This window comes from Micromys minutus (genome assembly GCF_963924665.1).
Source record: "Micromys minutus genome assembly, chromosome: 10".
Lineage (NCBI taxonomy): Eukaryota > Metazoa > Chordata > Mammalia > Rodentia > Muridae > Micromys > Micromys minutus.
Genome location: NC_137979.1, coordinates 46,181,567 through 46,203,043, shown reverse-complemented (window position 1 = coordinate 46,203,043; position 21,477 = coordinate 46,181,567). Strand labels below are relative to the sequence as shown.

Sequence of the window (21,477 nt, the reverse complement as noted above, 5' to 3'; positions counted from 1 at the left end):
AGTACATTTTCATAGTTCTGCAGAGATCTTCTCAACGGGGTGGGCTAATACCTAGTGATTATTATATATATTTAATAATAACAGGGAAAGCATATTGATAGCAGAAATCTTTCCTAAAATTAATTTCTCCTGGGCCTTGCCTATTGGAGCTCCACTGTAGATTTTAATCCAAGGTGAATCCATCTCCATAAAATCACCAGCTAGTTTTCAGCTTCTCCTATGTTGGCTCCTTATAGCACAGACCTTTTATAATGCCATTTAGGAGGCAGATCCAGGTTTATCAGTGAGAGTCAGTGGACAGCCTGGTCTACATAGTGAGTTTCTGGTTAGCCAGGGCTACACAGAGAAACCCTATCTCAAGAAGAAGAAGAAGAAGAAGAAGAAGAAGAAGAAGAAGAAGAGGAGGAGGAGGAGGAGGAGGAGGAGGAGGAGGAGGAGGAGGAGGAGGAGGAGGAGGAGAAGGAGAAGAAGAAGAAGAAGAAGAAGAAGAAGAAGAAGAAGAAGAAGAAGAAGAAGAAGAAGAAGAAGAAGAAGAAGAAGAAGAGCAATTTAAGACACTCAACATTAATGTCTAGCTTCCACATGCACACATATGTGCACATGCATGTATGTATGCATCCACACACACACAAAAACACACATGCACAAAATCACACACACAGGAGGTGGGCTCATATTGATGCTGAAAGCAAATTTTTATGTGTAATTTTTGAAAATAGAATAAAAACCATAATTAAAGTTGGATAACATGAAATTCCAGTTTACAGTACTGATGAAATCCCTAGAACCAATGGGAAGAAGTTCTGTCTCAAGTGCTCATCCATCTGTTTCTGTGCCAGAGGTTTTTACTCAGTGGAACTGTTGGCTGAAACAGACATCACAGAATCATATTCCCTAAGTCACAACACTTTTCATGAAATTGAGACTTTCCTAAATAAACAAGAGGAGACAAACTCCATATTGCAGAAAGTAAGGTTTTTGTGGCTTCCTTGACTCTACTCCCAAGTATAATTGGTGAGGTTTCCTAAGGGACTAAAACATTACAGCCAAACCCTCATTGCAATTTCTATATCTGCTCTCCTTAATACAGGTAAGAACTGGGGGTTGTAGGTTGGAGTAGATCATTTATGTACTATGAATAATACCTTATGATTGATCTCCAACTCTGAAGGAAGGAAGGCATGAAGGAAGAAAAAAAATAAAGACTTCTTTTTTAAAATAGCATAGCAATCTAAAATGTTAATATGAAAAAGTAAAGCTTACATGTCTGACTATTCACTCAGAGCATATATATCCAATCTCACCAACTAAGCAGGGTTAGGCGATGGTTAGTGCTTGGCTAGAGACCACAAATTCTAGATGACCAAAGATCACAATCCCAATCTTAATAACCCATTCATATTTTGTCTCAATTATTCTTATCAGTCTATAAAATGAATGCACACACTTTAAACTCTGCATAGACCTTTTCCTGTACCATGTAAGCACACACTTCGAACAAACCAAGAACAAAAGGCACTTCAAGGCATTTGGTATCACAGATACATGCAATTTAATAAGCTGTAGTGTTCATTTGTAAAGTAGCCAAGAGCAATCACTTTTCAAAATCAAACCCTGTAGGAATATTACTTTCTGTATCTCCAAGGAGCTCTACCTATAATTACTGATGGCTCAATTTTTCCCTTTGGTTCCTTATTCATTCAAAAAGATAATGCTTTCCAATGCCCACTTGCTGAAATAAGAATTTTTATCCAAGCAGCATATGGAAATGGCGTTACTCCTGATTTAGTAACCTGAAGTTATCCTCCTTTTACAAGGCATAAAACTTCCTCCACAAATAATCAACACTAATGAGATGTTTGTAGGGAAACTGGCATCTACAATGCTAGAGAAAACATCAGTGTATCATGTAAACATCCATTTAAAGGGAGATATAAAAGTCTCAGGAGGCCAAAAGTCCTAGACCTTTGGAGACTAAGCGAGACCTAAGCAATACAACATCCAGTCTGTTCGTTCCTTCTCAGAAGATGGCTTCAGATGGCTCCCCTGGCTGCTGCTCTTCTGAATGTGCAGAGGCATCAGGCTATGTAACTGCCTCATTCTGCCCCACCAATACAACTTGCCTCCCCAGCACCTGTGCCACATCCAGATGTCAAACCCCGAGCTTCCTCTGCAGGGCTCACCTCCCAGCCGGTTGCCTCTCACCTTGCTACTTGGCTAGTGGTTGTAACAGTCCTTGCCTGGTGGGGAGCTGTGCATGGTGTGAGGAAGGGGCATTCAACAGTAATGAGAAGGAGACCATGCAGTTCCTGAACGACAGACTGGCCAGCTACCTGGAGAGGGTGAGAAGCCTGGAAGAGAACAACGCAGAGCTGGAATGCAGGATCCGAGAACAAAGCGAGCCCAATGCCCCACTGGTCTGCCCCGATTATCAGCGGTACTTCGACACCATTGAAGAGCTCCAACAAAAGGTTGGGTCTCTTCAATGTCTCGCTGCCCTAATGTTCTCTGTTTCCCAGTTCTGGTTTCTTTCATAGCTATATTGGGGCAGGTTGTTTTGTGGATGTAAAACAAAGGAAAGAGAGATTCCCAGAACTAGGTCAAATGATCAGTCTCATTCTCAGAGAATTATTGGGTGACTCTAGAAATGCCAGCTTGCTGTAGACTTTGTCTACAGTGTGAGGGAAATTGAATTATATCTTCTAAAATCTGTTCTATGTGTATCATTGCATATGTATATTCTTTATCACACAGATACTGAATTCCATTCGTTTGAGTTCACCTGGTAATCATTCTTTATTTGTGTGTATGCGTGCACACATGTGGGGTTGGTGGGTGATGTGACGTATGATCATGTGGGGAGGAGACATATGCCTGGGGTCAGTGGCAAGTGTCTTGCATTCCTAGCCCTGTTTTTGAGGCAGAGACTCTCTTTGAAGCTGTAGCTCACTGATTTAGCTGAAGTCCCTGAGGACTGGCCAGAAAGCCCCAGGGATCTTACTGTTTCTACCTCCTCAGTACCAGGGGATAACAGGCACTAACTGTCATACTTACCTTTTTGACATGAGCTCTGAGATTGAACCGAGGTCTTCCTACTAGTATTTTGAACCCTTGACCAACAAAGCCATTTCTTCTTTTTTTAACTGATGAATTTCTATGACCATAGACAGAGATGCAATTCTAATTAACACTAGCAGTGTGGGAAACTTTAATAAAGCTCAACAGCCAGTGATGATGACAAAATGCCCTACATCACTTACAAAGGAAACCTTGAGCCACAGAAATGGCTCCGCATTGTACTGCTCATGAGCACCTGAGTTCAGTTCCTAACACCCATGTATGGTAGCTCACAACCACCTAAAACTTCATCTCCTGAGGACCCCACACCCTCTTCTCACTGCACAAGTCCACACTCTTACCAAAATACACACACACTCACTGTATACACTCACATGTGCATACACATACACTCTTACATATACATGCTCACATGCACTTACACATACACTCTTACATACTCATACACAAACACACACACACACAATCTACACATAATAAAAACAAACAAGACAAAATCTTTCACTTTAGGAGGGCAACCTCTTTTGTTTTGTATTTTGTTTCTCAATTGGCACTGAATGTTTTTGATTCTATTAAGGGTGTAGTTAACAAAAATCATGGGTTGAAAGTGATGTTATGTTAACTTGGAAATACTTCCATAAATTAATGAATGGCATAGCTGTTAAAATACATATGTGGGTTTCTTCTAAAGAGCTGTTCACTAAATGATGATTTACCTCTTAGATATTGTGCACAAAGGCAGAGAATTCTAGACTTGCCGTGCAGGTGGACAACTGCAAACTGGCTGCAGATGATTTTAGGTCAAAGTAAGTCAAATTATGTTTAATGTTTTTAAGCTACACTATATTTTGTGTTTAATTTACATGTTTAATGTTACATTTAATTAGAAAATGATAATAATAATAATGGCGTCCAGTAAAAGAGAAAATATTCTCTGCATAACATATTTTTTAACTGAGGATGTTTGACCCTTGAACTCACCTTAATTTGGAAGGCAAGGAAAATTGAAGTTCATGACTCTCTGGAGGCCACGTGTCATGCACCCCTGCATCCTAGCACTTGGAGCCAATTAAGCCATTCCCCTCCCTTTCTCCTGCTCTGAAAGGTATGAGAGCGAGCTGTCCCTGCGCCAGCTGGTGGAGAACGACATCAGTGGTCTTCGTGGGATCCTGGGTGAACTGACCCTGTGCAAGTCAGATCTGGAGGCCCATGTGGAGTCTCTGAAAGATGATCTACTTTGCCTTAAGAAAGGCCATGAAGAGGTGAGTGGAATGGTCACTGGGCCAAAGACTACAGGAAGAGGTCTGCTGAGAGATCATGTGTATAAACAGAACAGGGACACACACTGCCTAAACTAAAGCAAAATGAGAGACATGCTCACTGTGTGCTGTATAGCATGATTGCCTCAGGGTCTCTCAAGGTAGATGTGATGTATGGCATGCATCGTTATGTAACATAACCCTCAGCAGTGTCAAGGAGGTAAGGCCACTCTTTCTCCTGCCATTGCTTGGGTGGAGAAATAACTTGACTCATGGTTTTCTCCATAGCTCTATTTGTACGAGAATATTGAGCTGATTGAATAGGCTCTGTATTCCCCTTCCCAAAAGGGGGGGGGGATAAATAATCATGCAGTCTTTGGAATCATGTTTTTAGGTATTAGGCACTGATAAACTTGTTTCTATCATAAACTATTAAGAAAGAAAAACAGAGAGATATAACAAACTAAAACAAAATTTACTCTTTGAATATTTTGATGGTAACAATAGCTGGCAATTGCGGAGACCTTAGCATGTGTCATCAACTGCATAGATTTTTGTGTGTGTAGTAACTCTTCCCTGCCTAACCATAGCCCTCTGGGAAAGGGTACAATATTACACCCATTTTGCAGATGCGGAAGCTGAGACATTTGGACCGAATAGAAAGAGGGTATGGAAAAAAAATGACTCAGCAATTAAGAATGCTGATTGCTCATCCAGAGGATCCAAGTTCAGTTTTCTGTACCCATTTCAGGGAGCTCACAGCTGCCCCTAACTCCAGCTCCATGGGGCATAGGGACCCACATATATGTAAATTTCAAAAATCTTTCTTAAACAGAAGTAAACCCCACTCTGACATTCTTTACTTCTTTACTCCATCTCCACTCTCAGGAGGTCAACTTGCTTCGTGAGCAGCTTGGAGATCGGCTCAGCATAGAGCTGGACACTGCCCCCACTGTGGACCTCAACAAGGTCCTGGACGAGATGCGATGTCAGTATGAGAGGGTGCTGGCCAACAACCGCAGGGATGCGGAGGAGTGGTTCGCTGCTCAGGTCAGTGCCCTCCGGAGAGGGTGGGCTTTGGACAGGGCACCTTGCCTGAGCTCTCTAACGAGGCCTTTGTTTCAGACAGAGGAGCTGAACCAGCAGCAGATGTCCAGTGCAGAGCAGCTGCAGGGCTGCCAGGCTGAGATGCTGGAGTTGAAGCGCACGGCCAACACTCTGGAAATTGAGCTCCAGGCACAGCAAACTCTGGTGTGTGGGATGAACAGAGCCAGCCTTTGTCAGAAGCATCCAAGAGATGCTATGCTCTTTGATAGAAGTCCGGGCAGACGCTCAGAGTTCAGCAGCATGTCTAGGCGCCGAGTTAGCCTAGCTGGCTTTCCTTCCTTTCTTCACATGCATGACTTGCCCACATTGGAAGCAGAGTGACACAGTTCAGCAGCCTGTGTGGTCTCACAGGCGTGCCCCCTGGTCCTCCTAAGCTTGAGCAGGTCCCCAAATACCATCCGCTAGAGACAAGAAAGGTCTCAGAACACAGGGGGACAGGAAGAGCTGGACTAAAGGCCCTTAAGCGTAAGAACAGATTTTCATTTCCTTTTTTATCGATGAACACTTTTCCAGTTTCACCGTAGTGTCTAAAACCGACAAAAAACACATCAGGTTTCAAGTGCTCATACTACAGCTAAGATCTGCACATCACCATATCCTCCCCACCCACGCGACAAGAACACCATGCAGTGGAAGTCACATCTACCAGGTCTCATCAGACACCGCAGTGCGTGTTGGGCTGCATCCAAGAAGTATACCTAGATGACCCCTCACCTTGAACATTCATCTAGGAGAAGCATGGTGTAAGCTATGGTAGACACCTTCACTAGCCTGGTTGATCAGGTGAGGAAAGGCTAGGGTCAAAGGAAGGAAGCGCTAGAAAGTTCTGCTGTTCTCAGTAGAAACTGAGTCCTCTTGGTGGCTGAACCCTGATCTTATTTAGTTTTACTGACACTGCGCAGATGCTCAGACACAAGAGTTTCTTTCCAAATAATGACAACCCTCCTTGGGCTACCCAAAAAAGTCCCGAGTGACAAATATTCTAATAAAGGTAACGCATTTTTTTAAAAAGGCCTTGAGTTGCTTCTAAGCACTGTTCCAAATGCTCCCCCTAGGTCAGCTCTTCTCACCTTCTCAGCCTCCGCATGGCATAGGTACTTTGCAGTCTTCATTGCCTATAGAATAAAACACTCTCGGAGAAGCTAATTAGCTCACCCTGAGGTCTCAGAGCTGGAAAGGGGGCACATCAAGGGTCTGTCATAGGGTCCTGCTGAGAAGGTCTTCCTCTTGCAGACAGAGTCTCTGGAGTGTACTGTGGCAGAAACCGAAGCCCAGTACAGCACTCAACTGGCCCAAATGCAGTGTCTAATAGACAGCGTGGAGCACCAGCTGGCTGAGATCCGCTGTGACCTGGAGCGACAGAACCAGGAGTACCAGGTGCTGCTGGACACCAAGGCCCGGCTGGAGTGTGAGATCAGCACATACAGAGGCCTGCTGGAGAGCGAGGACAGCAGGCAAGTGACACCATCCCCAGAGTCCCCATGGAGAATCCTGTTTTCTCAAGGCCTGCCCAAGACCAATTCCATAATATGTTTAGGGGGTCTGCCTTTTTAAACAGCGAAGGGAAGGCATAGCTAGGTGGCTTCATGGGTGTTTTAGTTACGTCCTTGTTTCTGCGAGCATGACCAGAGACAACTTGAGGAAGAGAGAGTTTATTTCGGCTTACAGTTGAAGTTGGGGAAGAGTATGGCATAGCTAAGCAGCATGGCAGCAGGCAGCAAGCCTGGCAGCAGGAAGCTTAGAGACAACAGGAAGTTTAGAGATCACATCTCCGACTGCAACACGGAGCAGGAAGAGTGACCTGAGAGCCCGCCCCCTGTGATACACTTCCTCCACAAGGCAGCACCACAGCCCCAGACAGTTCTACCAACCAAAATGTTCAAACACCTGAACCTATGGGGCAACATTTCTCATTCAAAGTGCCACACAATGGGTACACACACACACACACACACACACACACACACACGGAGTGTAAAAAGAAACATTTTAACTGAATAGCTGAGGCTAAGTCTATGATAATGGGGATAGAGTCAAATGCAAAGCCCCTACTGAGGACAATTTGGAAGGCAGTTTCTAATGTTTCTGTGGTGACATGCCGCCAGCATTCTCTTACTCAACTTAGTTTGGTTTCCCCCAGACTCCCCTGCAATCCAGGTTCCACAGGACCCATGTCAAACAGCACGTGTGAGCCGTGCTCGGCCTATGTGATTTGCACAGTTGAAAACTGCTGTACATGACAAGTAAATCTCCAGCACAGTGAGTGGAAAGCAAAACTGCTCAAGAAAGAAGTTAAGACCTGACCCGGGGAACACCCAATCTGGAAACACGGATCTGTCCGAGTCGGGACCTCAACCTGGCTCCACCCAATGCAGAAACAGGGATCTACTGGGATTTCAGATCCTGAAAATCTGCACTAAGCATCCTGGGTCTGCTGATCTTGGCTTTTGCCTTAAGCTTGCTTTTGGTATTCTGGAAGCCCATAAAGCCTTCTTGCTAATCTCCAAATAAAACTTGTTTCACTTCTTTAGGGTAGTAAACACACTTTAGTGGCCAATTGCCTTGGCTATAAGAGCCATTTAACAGAAGAGAAATTGTCTACACCCATGACTGCAGTTTGAATTTTCTTAACCCAGTCTGAAACTATCTTTACTCCTCAGATTAAATAATCTACGAGAAATGTTACGTATCTTTAAAAAGATGGATGTATGTATCTTTCTCAGAAATAAAATAGCATGTATTTTATTTTTAATTCTAAATGAACAAGGTTCTCCTATTTTAACTTTTGCATATTAAAGAAGAACATACAGTTGCAACTCACAAATGGCCAATACTTAGGAGTGACTTCTAGTTTTCATTCTTGTTTTTTTAAGATTTGTTGTTGTTGTTGTTGTTGTTGTTGTTGTTGTATGACTACACTGTAGCTGTCTTCAGACACACCTGAAGAGGGCATCAGATCCCATTAAAGATAGTTATGAGCCACCATGTGGTTGCTGAGAATTGAACTCAAGACCTCTAAAAGAGCAGTCAGTGCTCTTAACCACTGAGCCATCTCTCAAGCCCCTAGTTTTTATTCTTATAATTGGTTTTCTACTGAAAGATAATTATATTTAACAATTTATACAGCTGCATTTTTTCACTTATGTAACCTAAGTACTTTAATCCCAACTTAAAAGAGAACATTTCCTGTGTTTATCACCTTGGTGGTTGGGCTATTTAATATATCATATGGCACACCTAGATTATAAAAATAATTATTCTCATACAGATGCCATCATTCACAGGTATAATTTTAACACAAAGAGGAAAAAAAACAGCAAGAATTGTTCAAGTTCAAGGCCAGGTTTGCATTGTAAGAACCTGACTCTGGTGTCCGCAGTGGGCTTCCAGGCTCTACAGCAACGTGTCCACAGTGGGCTTCAAGGTTAAACTGTGGTCTAATAAAGAGAGGGAGGAAAAGAAGGGAAGTTATAAAAAGATTAAATACATGTACATTTCCTAAAAGTAACCCCCCATAATTCTTTCAATATATCAACTTAATTAATACATTGATATGTTAATTCTTTTAATATAATTAATATATTAATTTTTGAGAATTTCATACATGTGTTTTGATATATGTCCCCCTAACTCCACACAGACCCTTCCCACCTTGATGTTCTATATTTTCTTTAACCCACTTAATCCAATTTGCATTGTCCACATATTCTAGAGCATGGGGCCATCTACTGGAGCATAGTCTACTTACCAAGCACCACACCCTTAGAGGAAACTGACTCTCCCTCCTGAATAAGCCATTAACTGTCCATAGCTCCTCAGCTGTGGGTGGTGGCCTGTGAATCCTTTCTCACTCCACGATGAAATGTTGGCTACTGTGATCTTGTGCGGCATCTTCAGCTAATTCCAGTTCACGGGTACAGCAGTTCTTTTGTGTTCAGAAAGCACTGTCTGATCCAGGACCTCTGGTTCTTATCTGCCCCCTCTTTCACAACAGTCTCTGAGCTTGGGGGTGAATGCATATTGTAGGCATCTCATTCGTGGCTGAACATCCCTCTAAGACATATCCTCTGCACTTTGACAAGGTAAGCATTTCTGAGTTAACCTCTACATACACTACACAAAGAAACTTCTCTGATGAGGTCTGATAGCAGCAGTTATCAATGGATAATAAAATATTAATCAAGAGGGTGACTTAATACTATAGCGATTTGGCAAAATGACAGTAGTAGCTATTCAAACTAACCAGCAAGGGTGGAGCTTCTGGTCAGTACCAAAATGAGGTACTATGACCTCAGAGCAGTGTCTAGTATCTTTGGCAATAGATCTTTTTTAAATTGTATTTATTTATGTATATTTTTTAATGTGTGAGTGCTCTGTCTGTATGCCTGCATCCCAGAAGAGAACATCAGATCTCATTACAGATGGTTGTGAGTCACCATGTGGGTGCTGAGAATTGAACTCAGGACCTCTAGAAAAACAGCCAGAGCTCTTAAGTTCTGAGCCATTTCCCCAGCTTGGCAATAGAATCTTACCATCAAGCTCTAGGGAAATCCTGAGAGATGGCACAAAACAGATGTAATACACTGAAAGGTGAAGGAAGTCCAGGCCAGCTGGAGATTAGAGTCTCAGTGAATGACATTGTGGTAGGACCCTTGGATTTCCTTTTCTCCTCTTATAACCCAAAGCAGGAGCTGAAGAGACCAATACCCCTGTAAGATCAACAAGCACAAACTAGAAAAAGATGTCTCAGGGAAAACTAGATCTCTCTAGATAAAGAACCAGAGAAAAGACCACCTAGAAAGACAGAAAACATTTAGACACTACCCACTCAACCCAAACAAATGCCATAGGGATAAAAGATCATTGTGTCTGTCACCATGCCTACCAGAACAGGCCTTCCCATCTCTTCAGGCCATAAAGGCCACCCAACTACCCACTGGGGTCAAGTCAGAGAAGGCTGAGGAGGGAGACCCGAGACTTTCATAATGCAGGGAAGACTGTGGAGTGAGTTTGGACTTAATACCTAATTCTAGCTGGTATCTAAGGAAGCCTAGAGATAAATGATAACAAAAGCACACAAGAAGCAGTATTAACAAGACACTACCCACCTAGCCAAGTAGTACCCAGGGAAGGGGTCAAATCTCAGCCTTCTGACACTTAGGAAGAGATCTCCTTTCAGGTGTGAAAGTGGAGAACCTGGGTCTTTCACTCCTCCTTGGCAAAATGAGGTAGCATCTCCCTTCTCAAAGAATGTCAGAGAAACCTCTTTGAACCAGATTGAAATGACAGCCAGAGTCTCAGAATATAATATCCCAATGTTCTGGTGTCTGTCAGAATTCATATGTCCTTTCAGAAGCCAGAAAAGTATCAAGTCAAATGAAAATGTGCAAACAACAGATTCCAAGACACCCATGGGGGCACTACAGTAACCTGGGGAGGGATTCAAAACAAGTTGCTATAGAAAAGCTACCTGACTGTGATCTGATGAGCTCCTTCAACAAATGAGGAAAACAGGGAGCACTCAGGGGGTGGGGGGTGAGAAGAGCCAAGGGAAATTTTCAGAACTTTAAAAAATACCACAAACACAAAATGCGAATCTCATTGGATAGACTCAGTCACAGACCTTGTCATGCTGAAGAGAGACAGATCAGTAAACATGATCACAGGGAAGAAAAAAAAAAATGTCACCCAGACTGAACAACAAATGGAAAATAATCCAGAAGCCCTGGAGAATTCTGGGAAACTTTGGGACTGTTGTGATTTATAAAAACAATAAAGAAGTCAGGGATATGTTTGCTGGAGGGGAAGGGGTGCCTCTGTGGGCCCATGCTGAAGCATCCCTTCCCCCCAAAGTATAAGCCACAGGAGAGGAGAGAACTATAGTATTGAATAGAGTTTATTTAGGGTATGGGGAAGGGAATGGGGGGGCAGGTAATAAAGACAGAGAAAGACAGAGAGAGAAGAGGGGAGGGAGGGAGGGAGGGAGAGTAGAGAAGAGGAATAGGAGGCCAGCCATGATCACATAGAGAGAGGGAGGGGGGAGTGGGGAGAGAAAAGACAGAAAGGGAAGAGGGTAAGAGAGCAAGAGAGTGTGGAGGGGGCAAGCAACCCCTTTCATGGTGAGTTAGACATACCTGGCTGTTGCCAGGTAACTGTGGGACGGAGCCTAGAAATGCTAACAGGGACCATATCAGAAGATCTAAGCTTCATACCGTGGAGGGAATGGAAAGTGCTTGGCCAAGTGTATTTAAAGAAATAAAAGTTAAAATTTTCCACAACTTACAAAGATCAAACTGATAGATTGATTCAAGAACACAAGCCAACATCCAAAAGGACAAATTTAGAAATCAGAATCCACAGAGGATATGTGTGTATACAGATAGATAGAAAGATTGATAGATAGATAGACAGATAGATAGATAGACAGACAGACAGACAGATAAGAGACCTCTGAAAACCAAAGAGTAAACATTAAAATTAGAAAATCTAGAGAGATTGAAACTTTAACCTATTGAAGAAAAACTGTTTTAACAACAATAAACAACAACAGGTCTGACACCATAAACTCCTGTGGTTTTGTCATGGAGACAAATACCTGGGAGGTACACATTAAAGTAGGAAAGATTAATTTCTGGTTCCGGTTTCAGAGCTTTCAGGCCATGGTTAGCTGAGCCCGGTGCTTTGGGCCAGAAAAGCAGGAATCCGTGGGGAAATGCATATACAGCAGAGGCTGCTCAACTAACAGTGACCAGGAAGTGGAGAGACAAACAGGAAGATGCCAAGGACAAGGTACAGCCCCACCAGGTACTTCCTGTAACCAAACCTTATCTGCCTCTTCAAACTTGGCCCACTTCTCAAAATCTTAAGACCGCTAGGGGCCAAGTCTTCAACATCCCAGCAAGATCAACTTGGGGACACTGCATATCCAAACCACTACAACCATGAAGACCAACAGGAAGTGGCAACTTTAAAATGCTAAAGGGCTGACACATATGCATTTTTTACGTTTATGTGCTTCTTATCCACTCCCAAGATGAGCGCTTTGGAGACTGCACAGGCAGCACAGTTGACAGAGCGTTGCCTTGCCTGCTGAAAGCTCTGGATTTGATACCAGCGCTGGGCGTGGCTATGCAAGCCTATAATCCTGGCACTCTGGAGGTGGACAAAAGTAGGATCAGGAGCTCACATCAACCATAACTCTGTAGCAAGAATGAGGTCAGCCTGCGATATAGCCCCTCCTGTCTCAAAACAACAACAAAAAAAAATCACCCGATTTTGTTAATTTACTTTAAGTGTACAATTAGTGGATCTCATTGGGACATTTCACACATACATATAATGTGCTTTGATCATATTCCACACCTTTACTCACCCTTATGCTCCTCCTCCCAGATCCCTCTCCTCTTCCCTGACAGCTCTCCTTTTATTTCACGTATACTTACTTCTAGGTTTCATCTACGTACTAGAAAAGCATGAGACCCCGCCCCCTTCCCACCCCACCCCACCCCCCATCCCTACACATACACCTGAGCCTGGTTTATTTTGCTTCACATGATGATCTCTAACTCCACCAGTTTCCTGCAAATGACAACATTTAAAAGATCACAGAGAGCCAAAATTACCCAATGTTTGGATGTTAATTTCCGGGTTCTGCATCCGTAGTCTAATTAAATCAGGTGTAAGTACCAAGGGGAAGCAGGACCATCAGGTCCCTGGTACTCTTATATCTTCCTGTGCAGGTGTAATCATCTCAAAATCTAAAGCTTTTAGAGAAACGCAACAGAAAAAATAGAGGACAGTTCCCCATTTTTTTTCTATTTCTCCTTTGAAAGCTCAGAAAAATTTTGCTAATAGTAGTTCATGCCGGTTTAAAGATAAATCAAATTTCAGACCTAAAACTTTATCCCAAATGTGTATACACAACACGGTTCTTCTTCTAACAATAAAAAAGGTTTTGAAAATACTTAAAGGAAAACGTCTTCCAGATAAACTAACACACGGGATATGATCCCAGCTCTGGTATTTCTCTGGTGCTAAAACTTCAAGAAACACAGAATGCTGTGCAAGAAAATTGCAAGTTCAAACCACTTGGAATGGAATGTTCCATGAGGTAAAGCTCCTCGAGGGCTGCCTGGCTGTCACCCAACTGTTCTCTGTCTTCGCCATAGTTTTACTTCAGCTGTAAGATTAACATATGCTTCCATTGTGTAAATGTAGCACGTTTTTGTTCATTCTTGGGTTGGAGGACATCTAGGTGGTTTCCAGTTTCTGGCTCTTATGAATAATGCTGCTATGGATGTAGTGGGAGCGGTATCCTTGGGATGTGGTGCGGCATCTTTTGGGTATATACCAAGGAGTGCCGTAGCTGGGTCTTGAGGTAAAACTTATTTCCAATTTTCGGAGAAACTACCAGGTTGATTTCCAAAGTGAGACCCATACCATGGGAGATGACCAACCCCTGAGATTATTAATGATACTCCGCTATGCTTGCAGACAGGAGCCTAGCATATCTATCTTCTGAGAAGTTTCATCCAGCAACTAATAGAAACGGATGTAAAGACCTACAGCCAAACAAAAGGTGGAGCGTGAGGAGTCTTGTGGAAGAGTAGGGGGAAGGAATGGGGGAGCCAGAGTGGATCAAGGACACCAACAAGAAGACCTTCAGAGTAAACTAACCTGGGCCCATGGGGGCTCGTGGAGACTGAACAACCAACCAAAGCACACACATGGTTGGATGTAGGCTTTTACACGTGTAGCAGACGTGCAGTCCTCTAACTATGGAGTGGAGGCTGTCTCTGACTCTGTTGAGAGCTTTTGATCCCTGTTCCAAAGCTGGGCTGCCTTGTCTGGCCTCAGTAGGAGAGGATGCACTTAGTCCTGCTGTGACATGATGTACCAGGGTGAGTGGATAACCATGGGGGTGGGGGGCTCCCCTTCTCCTCAGGAAAGGGAAGGACAGAATGGGGGAGGAGTGTAAGGGTTTGACTGGGAGGAGAGAAGGGAGGGGGGATTTAACCAGGCTGTAAAGTCCCATTTCCAACTCCAAAAGCATAGTATTGATCTTACTCAAAACCTGAGAATTGTGTGCATTCAGGTGCACACTTTTTCATGTATCACACTGTATTGTAGCCTCTGGTTTTGACACAAACCTTTCAAGTGGAAATTTCTTATCACCAGAAAGTCAGGAAGTGTGTACTGTCTAACTAGCCCTATTCTTGTAAATGAATATTTCTATCTCTAGAACATATTGCCTGTCTCTGTGTCTCAGGTTTGATCTTAATAAAGCAAATGAAAGATAAAAAAGATTATAATATATTATTATATCATTTATATATAATTTACAATGTATTGTATTTATATATAATTTTATTTATATATTATATATTAATAAATATAGATATGCATCTATTGTTGCTCAACAATTTTCTCAGCACCTGTAAACACTTCTCAGTGAACTGTATCCACGTTTCCTATCAGAAAAGACAGTTGTAGCTACCTTCCACGAAGCCGAACAATTTGTATGGTCAGAAAATCTATTTGTCTTTGGAAAAATAGGGGCTGTGTATAACCTGTGCTCCTGCAAAGCAAAGGAGAGTCAATAAAGAAAATCTTTATCATTGGTGACCACTTGGGGGACCCCCAGCTACCTTTAACTCTTCACAGTCCTTTGCATAGTATTTAACTGACATTACTCTAATGGTATACATTCATCCCAAATCTAACCTGCTCTTCAATTACCCATCCTGCTCCCAGTGGCATTGGGGTTGTTGGAAAAACAAGAATTTGACTATAGTTTACTCGCATAGGCCAGTGGCCATTCCTTTGTATCTTCCAACAATGGTTTAAAACTTCTAAAACTGCAAGGCCATTATACGGCTTTTTTTTTCCCCTTACTTCAGAGGTATAGTACATTTGCACAGCCACTCACATATGTTTTTTTAAGGCTGGAAAATTAAAAGTCAATATTATGACTGATATGAATCTAGATCACTATGTACTCTTCAGTTCACCCAACACCCTACAACAAATTAATTGATGCCAATGATGCTGATGTTCATGACGATGCTGATGCTGATGACGGTGATAATGATGATGATAAACCAAGAGCAAATTATAGACAAAGGGCAGCGATGTCAGTCACGGGAAGCTTGACATCTCAAAATAGTGCTGACAGGCCTTTCCCTGCGTTCATTGCAGCACTGGCCACATGCACACACACACACACTACACACACACAGTGGGTATTCTTCTGGCTTACCAAGCATTTAAATAGCAATTTGCTTCTGAACTGAATAATAGAAACACACCCAGTAAAAGGTAGACGGCTCCTAATTTTTGGTTAGAAATACGATGTTTTCATAGCATTAGTAATTTAACAGGATGCCTATTATTTTAACACTTAGTGTTACCTTAAAATTATGGTGACCTCTCATCTATAAACGGGGGGGGGGGGGGGAAGACTTGCATTCTAAGTCTGGAATTCTGTAGACAGCATTCCAGGACTCTAAGGAGAAACAGTGGCTCTGAATATCATCTGCAAGAAGTATTCATGACTTGCGGGGCTCCCACTCCTCACGGTATGTATTTAGGACAGTCAGGGCTTTCTTCACAACAGGACTATGTTTGAATAATATGTCACTAGGCCATATTTTCCATTTTGTGAACATCAGGGTGTAGTTATGAAACAGCATGGTGGCTAGTCCGACCTCTTGATGCAATTAAAAAACACGAAAAACATAAGGTAGATGAGGCTGCTGTGGTGGAACACAGCACACTGCTTTACTGGGGTTTTTCATTTGTGTCATCTTTGAGACAGGTTATAGCTATGGAGCCTAGAACTCAGAATGCTCCTACCTTAGCCTCCCAAGCGATGGGATTACAAACATGCACCATCATTCCTTGTGAGCATAATGCCTTATTATAAATAGAAAGAATGTACTCTGAGATGGTTGTTAAAGGTACAGCATAGTAAATCCCTGAACCAGTGGATAGTTTATTACCATGTCTAACATAACTGAGCGTGCTACCATAACATAACATAACTGTAGCTCATAGCACTGTGGGTTTGCACTAGCATCAGCTCACATACTTCATAGGACATCACCATGGCCACATGGTCACTGAGTGACGGGAATGTTTCAGTTTCAATTTACTATGACCCCGTCAGATCTAGAGTGTCTATTGCTAATTGATAACATTTTTATAAATGACACAATTGTGTTTACAATTCAAGGAACCCTTACTGGCTCTAAAGAAGGTGATAGACCCTGCCTAGCCCTCAGCTTCTCTCCACAGACTGGTTGCTAAACAACCTTCCCCTGTCTTGCACAGACAGCCCCATGCCCAGAAGCCTCTGCCCAGAACAAAGCTGTAGGGATAGTACCTGTTGTTTCTCTCAGATTTAGTCTTACAAGGGAGAAGTTAAGTGTACACCTTTACTCCTCAGAAGTCCCAAACGACATGACCAAAAGAAGAGAAAGCACATAGAAGCTGAGTACTCAGAGCATGCAGCCCCCTCAGATGCATTTCCTGTCCCAGAATCTTGAGTCAAAAATCAAAGGCTCCAAATCCAGAGAGATGACTCAGTGGCTAAGAGCACTTGACACTCTTGCCAAGAATTGGGGAAGGGGGGAATCCCAGGACCGACATGGTGGCTCCCAACCATTTGTAATTCGGTTCCAGGGAGATTTAATGCCTTCTCCTGCCCTCTGTGGGCATAAGGCATACACATGGCACACAGCCATACATGCACGTATCAATAAGCTGAGTATAAAATGTAATGCTATAGCACACAGCAGCGGTAATGAGCTACTAGTTATCAGAGTATGGCTGCGTCTCAGATACCTGATGAGATGAAGAGGTCAGGGACGAGGAAATATAAACAATATGACTTTATTTATATACACATCTGGGGCTGGAAAGATGGCTCAGTGGTTAAGAGCAATAGCTGCAGTTCCAGAGATTCTGAGTTCCATTTCCAGCAACCACATGGTGGCTCACAACCATCTGCAATGGGATCTAGTATTAACATGCATACACACATACATACACACATATGTACATACATACATACATACATACATACATACATACATACATACATACATAAATCTTAAAATGCACACACACATATACATGGGCTTCTAGAACAAGCAAGGCTTGCCTACAGTGTTGTGTCTCTGAAGTGTTGGCCACTACAAGAGTGGTGGTTTTACTAGAAAGAGCATGAGGAAAGTTACAAGGCTGCCATTGATGTTCATTATATTTCTAAATCTTGGTGATGTCTCTCTCTCTCTCTCTCTGTGTGTGTGTGTGTGTGTGTGTGTGTGTGTGTTTTCAAACCTCCACAGACTGAATGTTTTCAACTGATGTATTTTATTGTAAATTGAATGTTAAGAAACACAGTTAAAATTTAAAATTAAGATGTGCTGCAACTGTCCACACAAACCTTCACTACTTTCATTATGTATTCAAATTCCAAATAGTTCAAGCTCTCAAATATAAAATGTAAATCACAAACATGCTAAAAAAGAACATGTAGAGTCTGTTTTACAACTTCGGAATATGGAAGAACTTCGTAACATCGGCTCAAAGAACCTGTAAAACACTGATAAACTTGACTATAATGCTTGAGACAATTTCTAACCTCACAGCTGTATAAGGAAGGCTGGAAGGAGACATGTAACAGCACTAATGATAGTGTTCTTTTGCAATTTGTAGGTCTTCGTGATAACTATCTTTTTTTTCAGTGTATATAAATCCCACACATTGATTTGAATTTTTTTCAGGGCCAAGAAAGGCAAACTTGGGACTCATGTATCTCCGCTCCCATCCTTTAAGTTGTTTCTCCCATGAGTCACTTCCTCGTTTTGTACTATTGAACTGATTCGCCTTTGATTCCTGAAAAACCACAATCCGTCCATTAACTTCTTATTCCCGGCCTCTTCTGTGTCTTCTTTACTATGTGGTCAATTTTCCTTTCCCTGTAAGCACGTTTGTTTCCTGTCCATAAAAATCTCTCTTCCCTGTAGTCACGAGGCTCTTCCACAAAGACATTGTCCTCCCTCTTTTCGTTGTGACAGAACAGCAGGGATTTGTCACCACCATCTTCCCACCACCACTTTCAGCATTCTGCCTATGTCATGGGTGTTCTGCACAATCCTTCTTGATGCATTTCTTTGGCCATCTTGACATAGTCAACAAACATAACATTTATGGGAATCTTAAGATAGCCAACAAGCACATTAGTTTAGTGTAAAAACTATTCAGCGATTCCTATGGAACAAGTTCAGACTCTTAGTCACCTAGCAATGACTGTCTGCATGGTCTGGCCCTCGCCAGCCTTGTCCTGAATCCCCCACCTCATCCTACCAAAGCTGAGTCCTCAGCCATCGTTTGTACTGCCCCTGCCTAGCCCTTTCACTTCACTCTTTGGTTGCTTGGTTGGTTGCTTTGGGATTTTGCTTTGTTTTGTTGTTTCATTTGGGACAGGCTTTCTCTGTGTGGTCCTAGCTGTTCTGTAACTTCCTCTGAAGACCAGGGTGGTCTCAAAGCCATATAGATCTGCCTGCCTCAGCCTCTGGAGTGCTGGGATTAAAGGTGTGTGATACCACTGCCTGGCATCCACTGCACTTTTGTTGTTAGGAGTTTCCACCACTTCACCCCATCCATGTGTTCCTTGTCTGCTGTGGAGGAGACGGTATTCATCATCTCCGCGTGGTGATGCAGAACTGTCCCCATGGTGCAGTTGACAGTCTACATTTCCCCCATTGGTTTTAAGCATACTGTTTATTATACACTGATCCAAATCTGTTTAGGACTCTCTCTAAAGGCTACTCAGTCTATTCTATTAGTCTGACTACTCACACATTGGTAACACATTTAATAACATATCAGTAACACAATAATAACAATTTTAATCACTAAAGTTCTGCATATTTTAATAATCTTGATAGGGCTATTTCTTTTTCCCTGACTGATTTCTCTCATTAAACATCAAAATATTGTACCAAACTGAAGAAAACCTTTTCTCAAGAGGCTATCAATGCATTATTGGAATATATATTAAATTAACATAGATACAGTTCAGATTTTATCTAATTATAGAAACTGTGCTTCTACATACCTTTCCATATATTCTAGTGTTTTATCTTTGGGAGTAGTTAAACATTTTGTTCGTGCAAATGTATTTTAAAATAAAATTTAGTCTTATAACTTATGTTTGTTGCAACTATTATGAATTGTGTGGTTCCTTGAAAATATGGTCAAGCCTGATCTCAGACCTTGTTAATGTTATGCTACACAGTGAAGGAGACATAAAGTTTGCTAACTATCTCATTATGCTAGATTATGCATGTGGACCCAATGTAATCACAGTGGTCCTTAATAAGACAGAGAGGCAGAAGCTGTGTAAGAGTGATTTGATATTAACAGAACTCAGGGGGCGGGGAGTCTTTGGGTTTTGAAGATGTAAGAGGATTGCAAACCAGTGATATTACATTCATCAGGTTTACACCACTGCAGAGTGGGGTGCTTCTATGAAACACCTTGAAGGGGAAAATGTGCTCATCACATTGCAGAGGTCCACAGTGAGTTGTTTCCATTGTCTCTGAGGAGATAGCACAACCTGGTGGAAGTGTGTGATGGGAGAAACTGCTTTCTGCATGGCATCCAGGAGGCAAGGACAATGGTGGTGAGTATTTGGTAGTCTAATAGGTGTTGGCATCCAGAAAGAGAGAACCTCGGCTGAGAAGGCGGCACCTCTGTCAGAGGCATGTAGGCATGTCTGTGGGGCACTTTCTAGATTAATGGTTGGGATGGAAGTGTCCATCCTTCTGTGGGCAGGAGATATAAGAAAAGTAGCTGGATGTGAGCATTAAGAAAAGGCCAATAAGCACTGCTCCTCCATGGCCTCTATTTCAGGTTGTGTCTGAGTTCCTTGCCCCAACTTTTCTTCATGACAGATGTAAGATTGACCCTTTCTCCCTCATCTTGCTTTTGGTCACGGTGTTTACCACAACGATGGGAAGTAAACTAGGATAGAGGGAAAGGCACTGGGTCCCGATATCTTCTTCACAGACACACCCCCACTGACTTTCTTCCTGCCACCTCAAGATTCGACCATCTCCCTATGGCAACCACACTGATTGACCAAGCTGATGACACATGAGACTTTAAGTGACATCTACCCAAGCATACAGATGTGGGGCACCTCTGGAAGCTGGGAAAAGTGAGAAAATTATTCTCTCTTGGAGGCTGTATGAAGAATCATAATCAAGTAACTTTTTTTTAAAAAAGGTGAAAAGCTGTTTTTCTCAAAAATGCCTGTGTTTCAATATCAAACCAACAGGTTCATGTACCAGACAAACACTGGGTAAATGCTATAAAATATAAACTGTGGGCAATCAGAAAGTATTCAGCATTTTCCCTAAGGGATGCTCTGTTAGCAGTCAAAGTCTATCAGTAAAGCTCAAACGTAATCCCAGCAATCGGATTGGCCAAGCTCTGTTTAAACATTTGAATCCACATTCACCATGTCTGGAGTGGTAAAAATGGAGAAATGGTCAAATCAAAGTCAAAATAAAATGCTGATTTCTAAGTTCTCCGATGATTGTCAGATATTAATAGTTTCCCTTTTCCAAAGAAGAAAGGAAAAGAAGGTTGGACTCATTCCAGGTCAGGTTAAACGTCAGCCGGAAAGGACAGCAGAGATTTAAATGTCGTAACACACTCACACCTGCTTAATGATGGATGCTGTTAAATAGTGTGGCGGGAGCTCCTTTTGAAGACCCAGTGTGAAGCTCTGGACCGGATGACAAGTAGCAGTTGCGACGGGTAATAACTTAGTAACCGCCTAAATGCACATTTTTATGAGACAAGTAACTCTTCTCGGGCAGACTAATGAGATGTCCCTGTGGGATTCGATATAAACATGAGAAAGGAAAACATCCCACCTCTTGTGTCACCACCTGGAAGGAAGGCTATATAAGCACTTCAAAGAAGAAAAGCCACAGGCTTGGCATTTAGGCTCCAT

The 21,477-nt window shown here is 42.4% G+C and overlaps 1 protein-coding gene across 1 annotated transcript; it reads left to right on the top strand.

Moving 5' to 3' along the window:
* Positions 1-2,027: 2,027 nt before the first annotated feature.
* Positions 2,028-21,282, top strand: KRT40 (keratin 40; the record flags this gene model as incomplete). Its single annotated transcript, XM_080922437.1, has 10 exons — positions 2,028-2,471; positions 3,802-3,884; positions 4,184-4,340; positions 5,226-5,387; positions 5,463-5,588; positions 6,678-6,898; positions 7,585-7,676; positions 12,478-12,612; positions 15,450-15,524; positions 21,209-21,282. The coding sequence occupies 10 exons, from the start codon at positions 2,028-2,030 to the stop codon at positions 21,280-21,282; spliced, it is 1,569 nt and encodes a 522-aa protein (XP_080778563.1).
* Between the last annotated feature and the right edge of the window lie 195 nt (positions 21,283-21,477).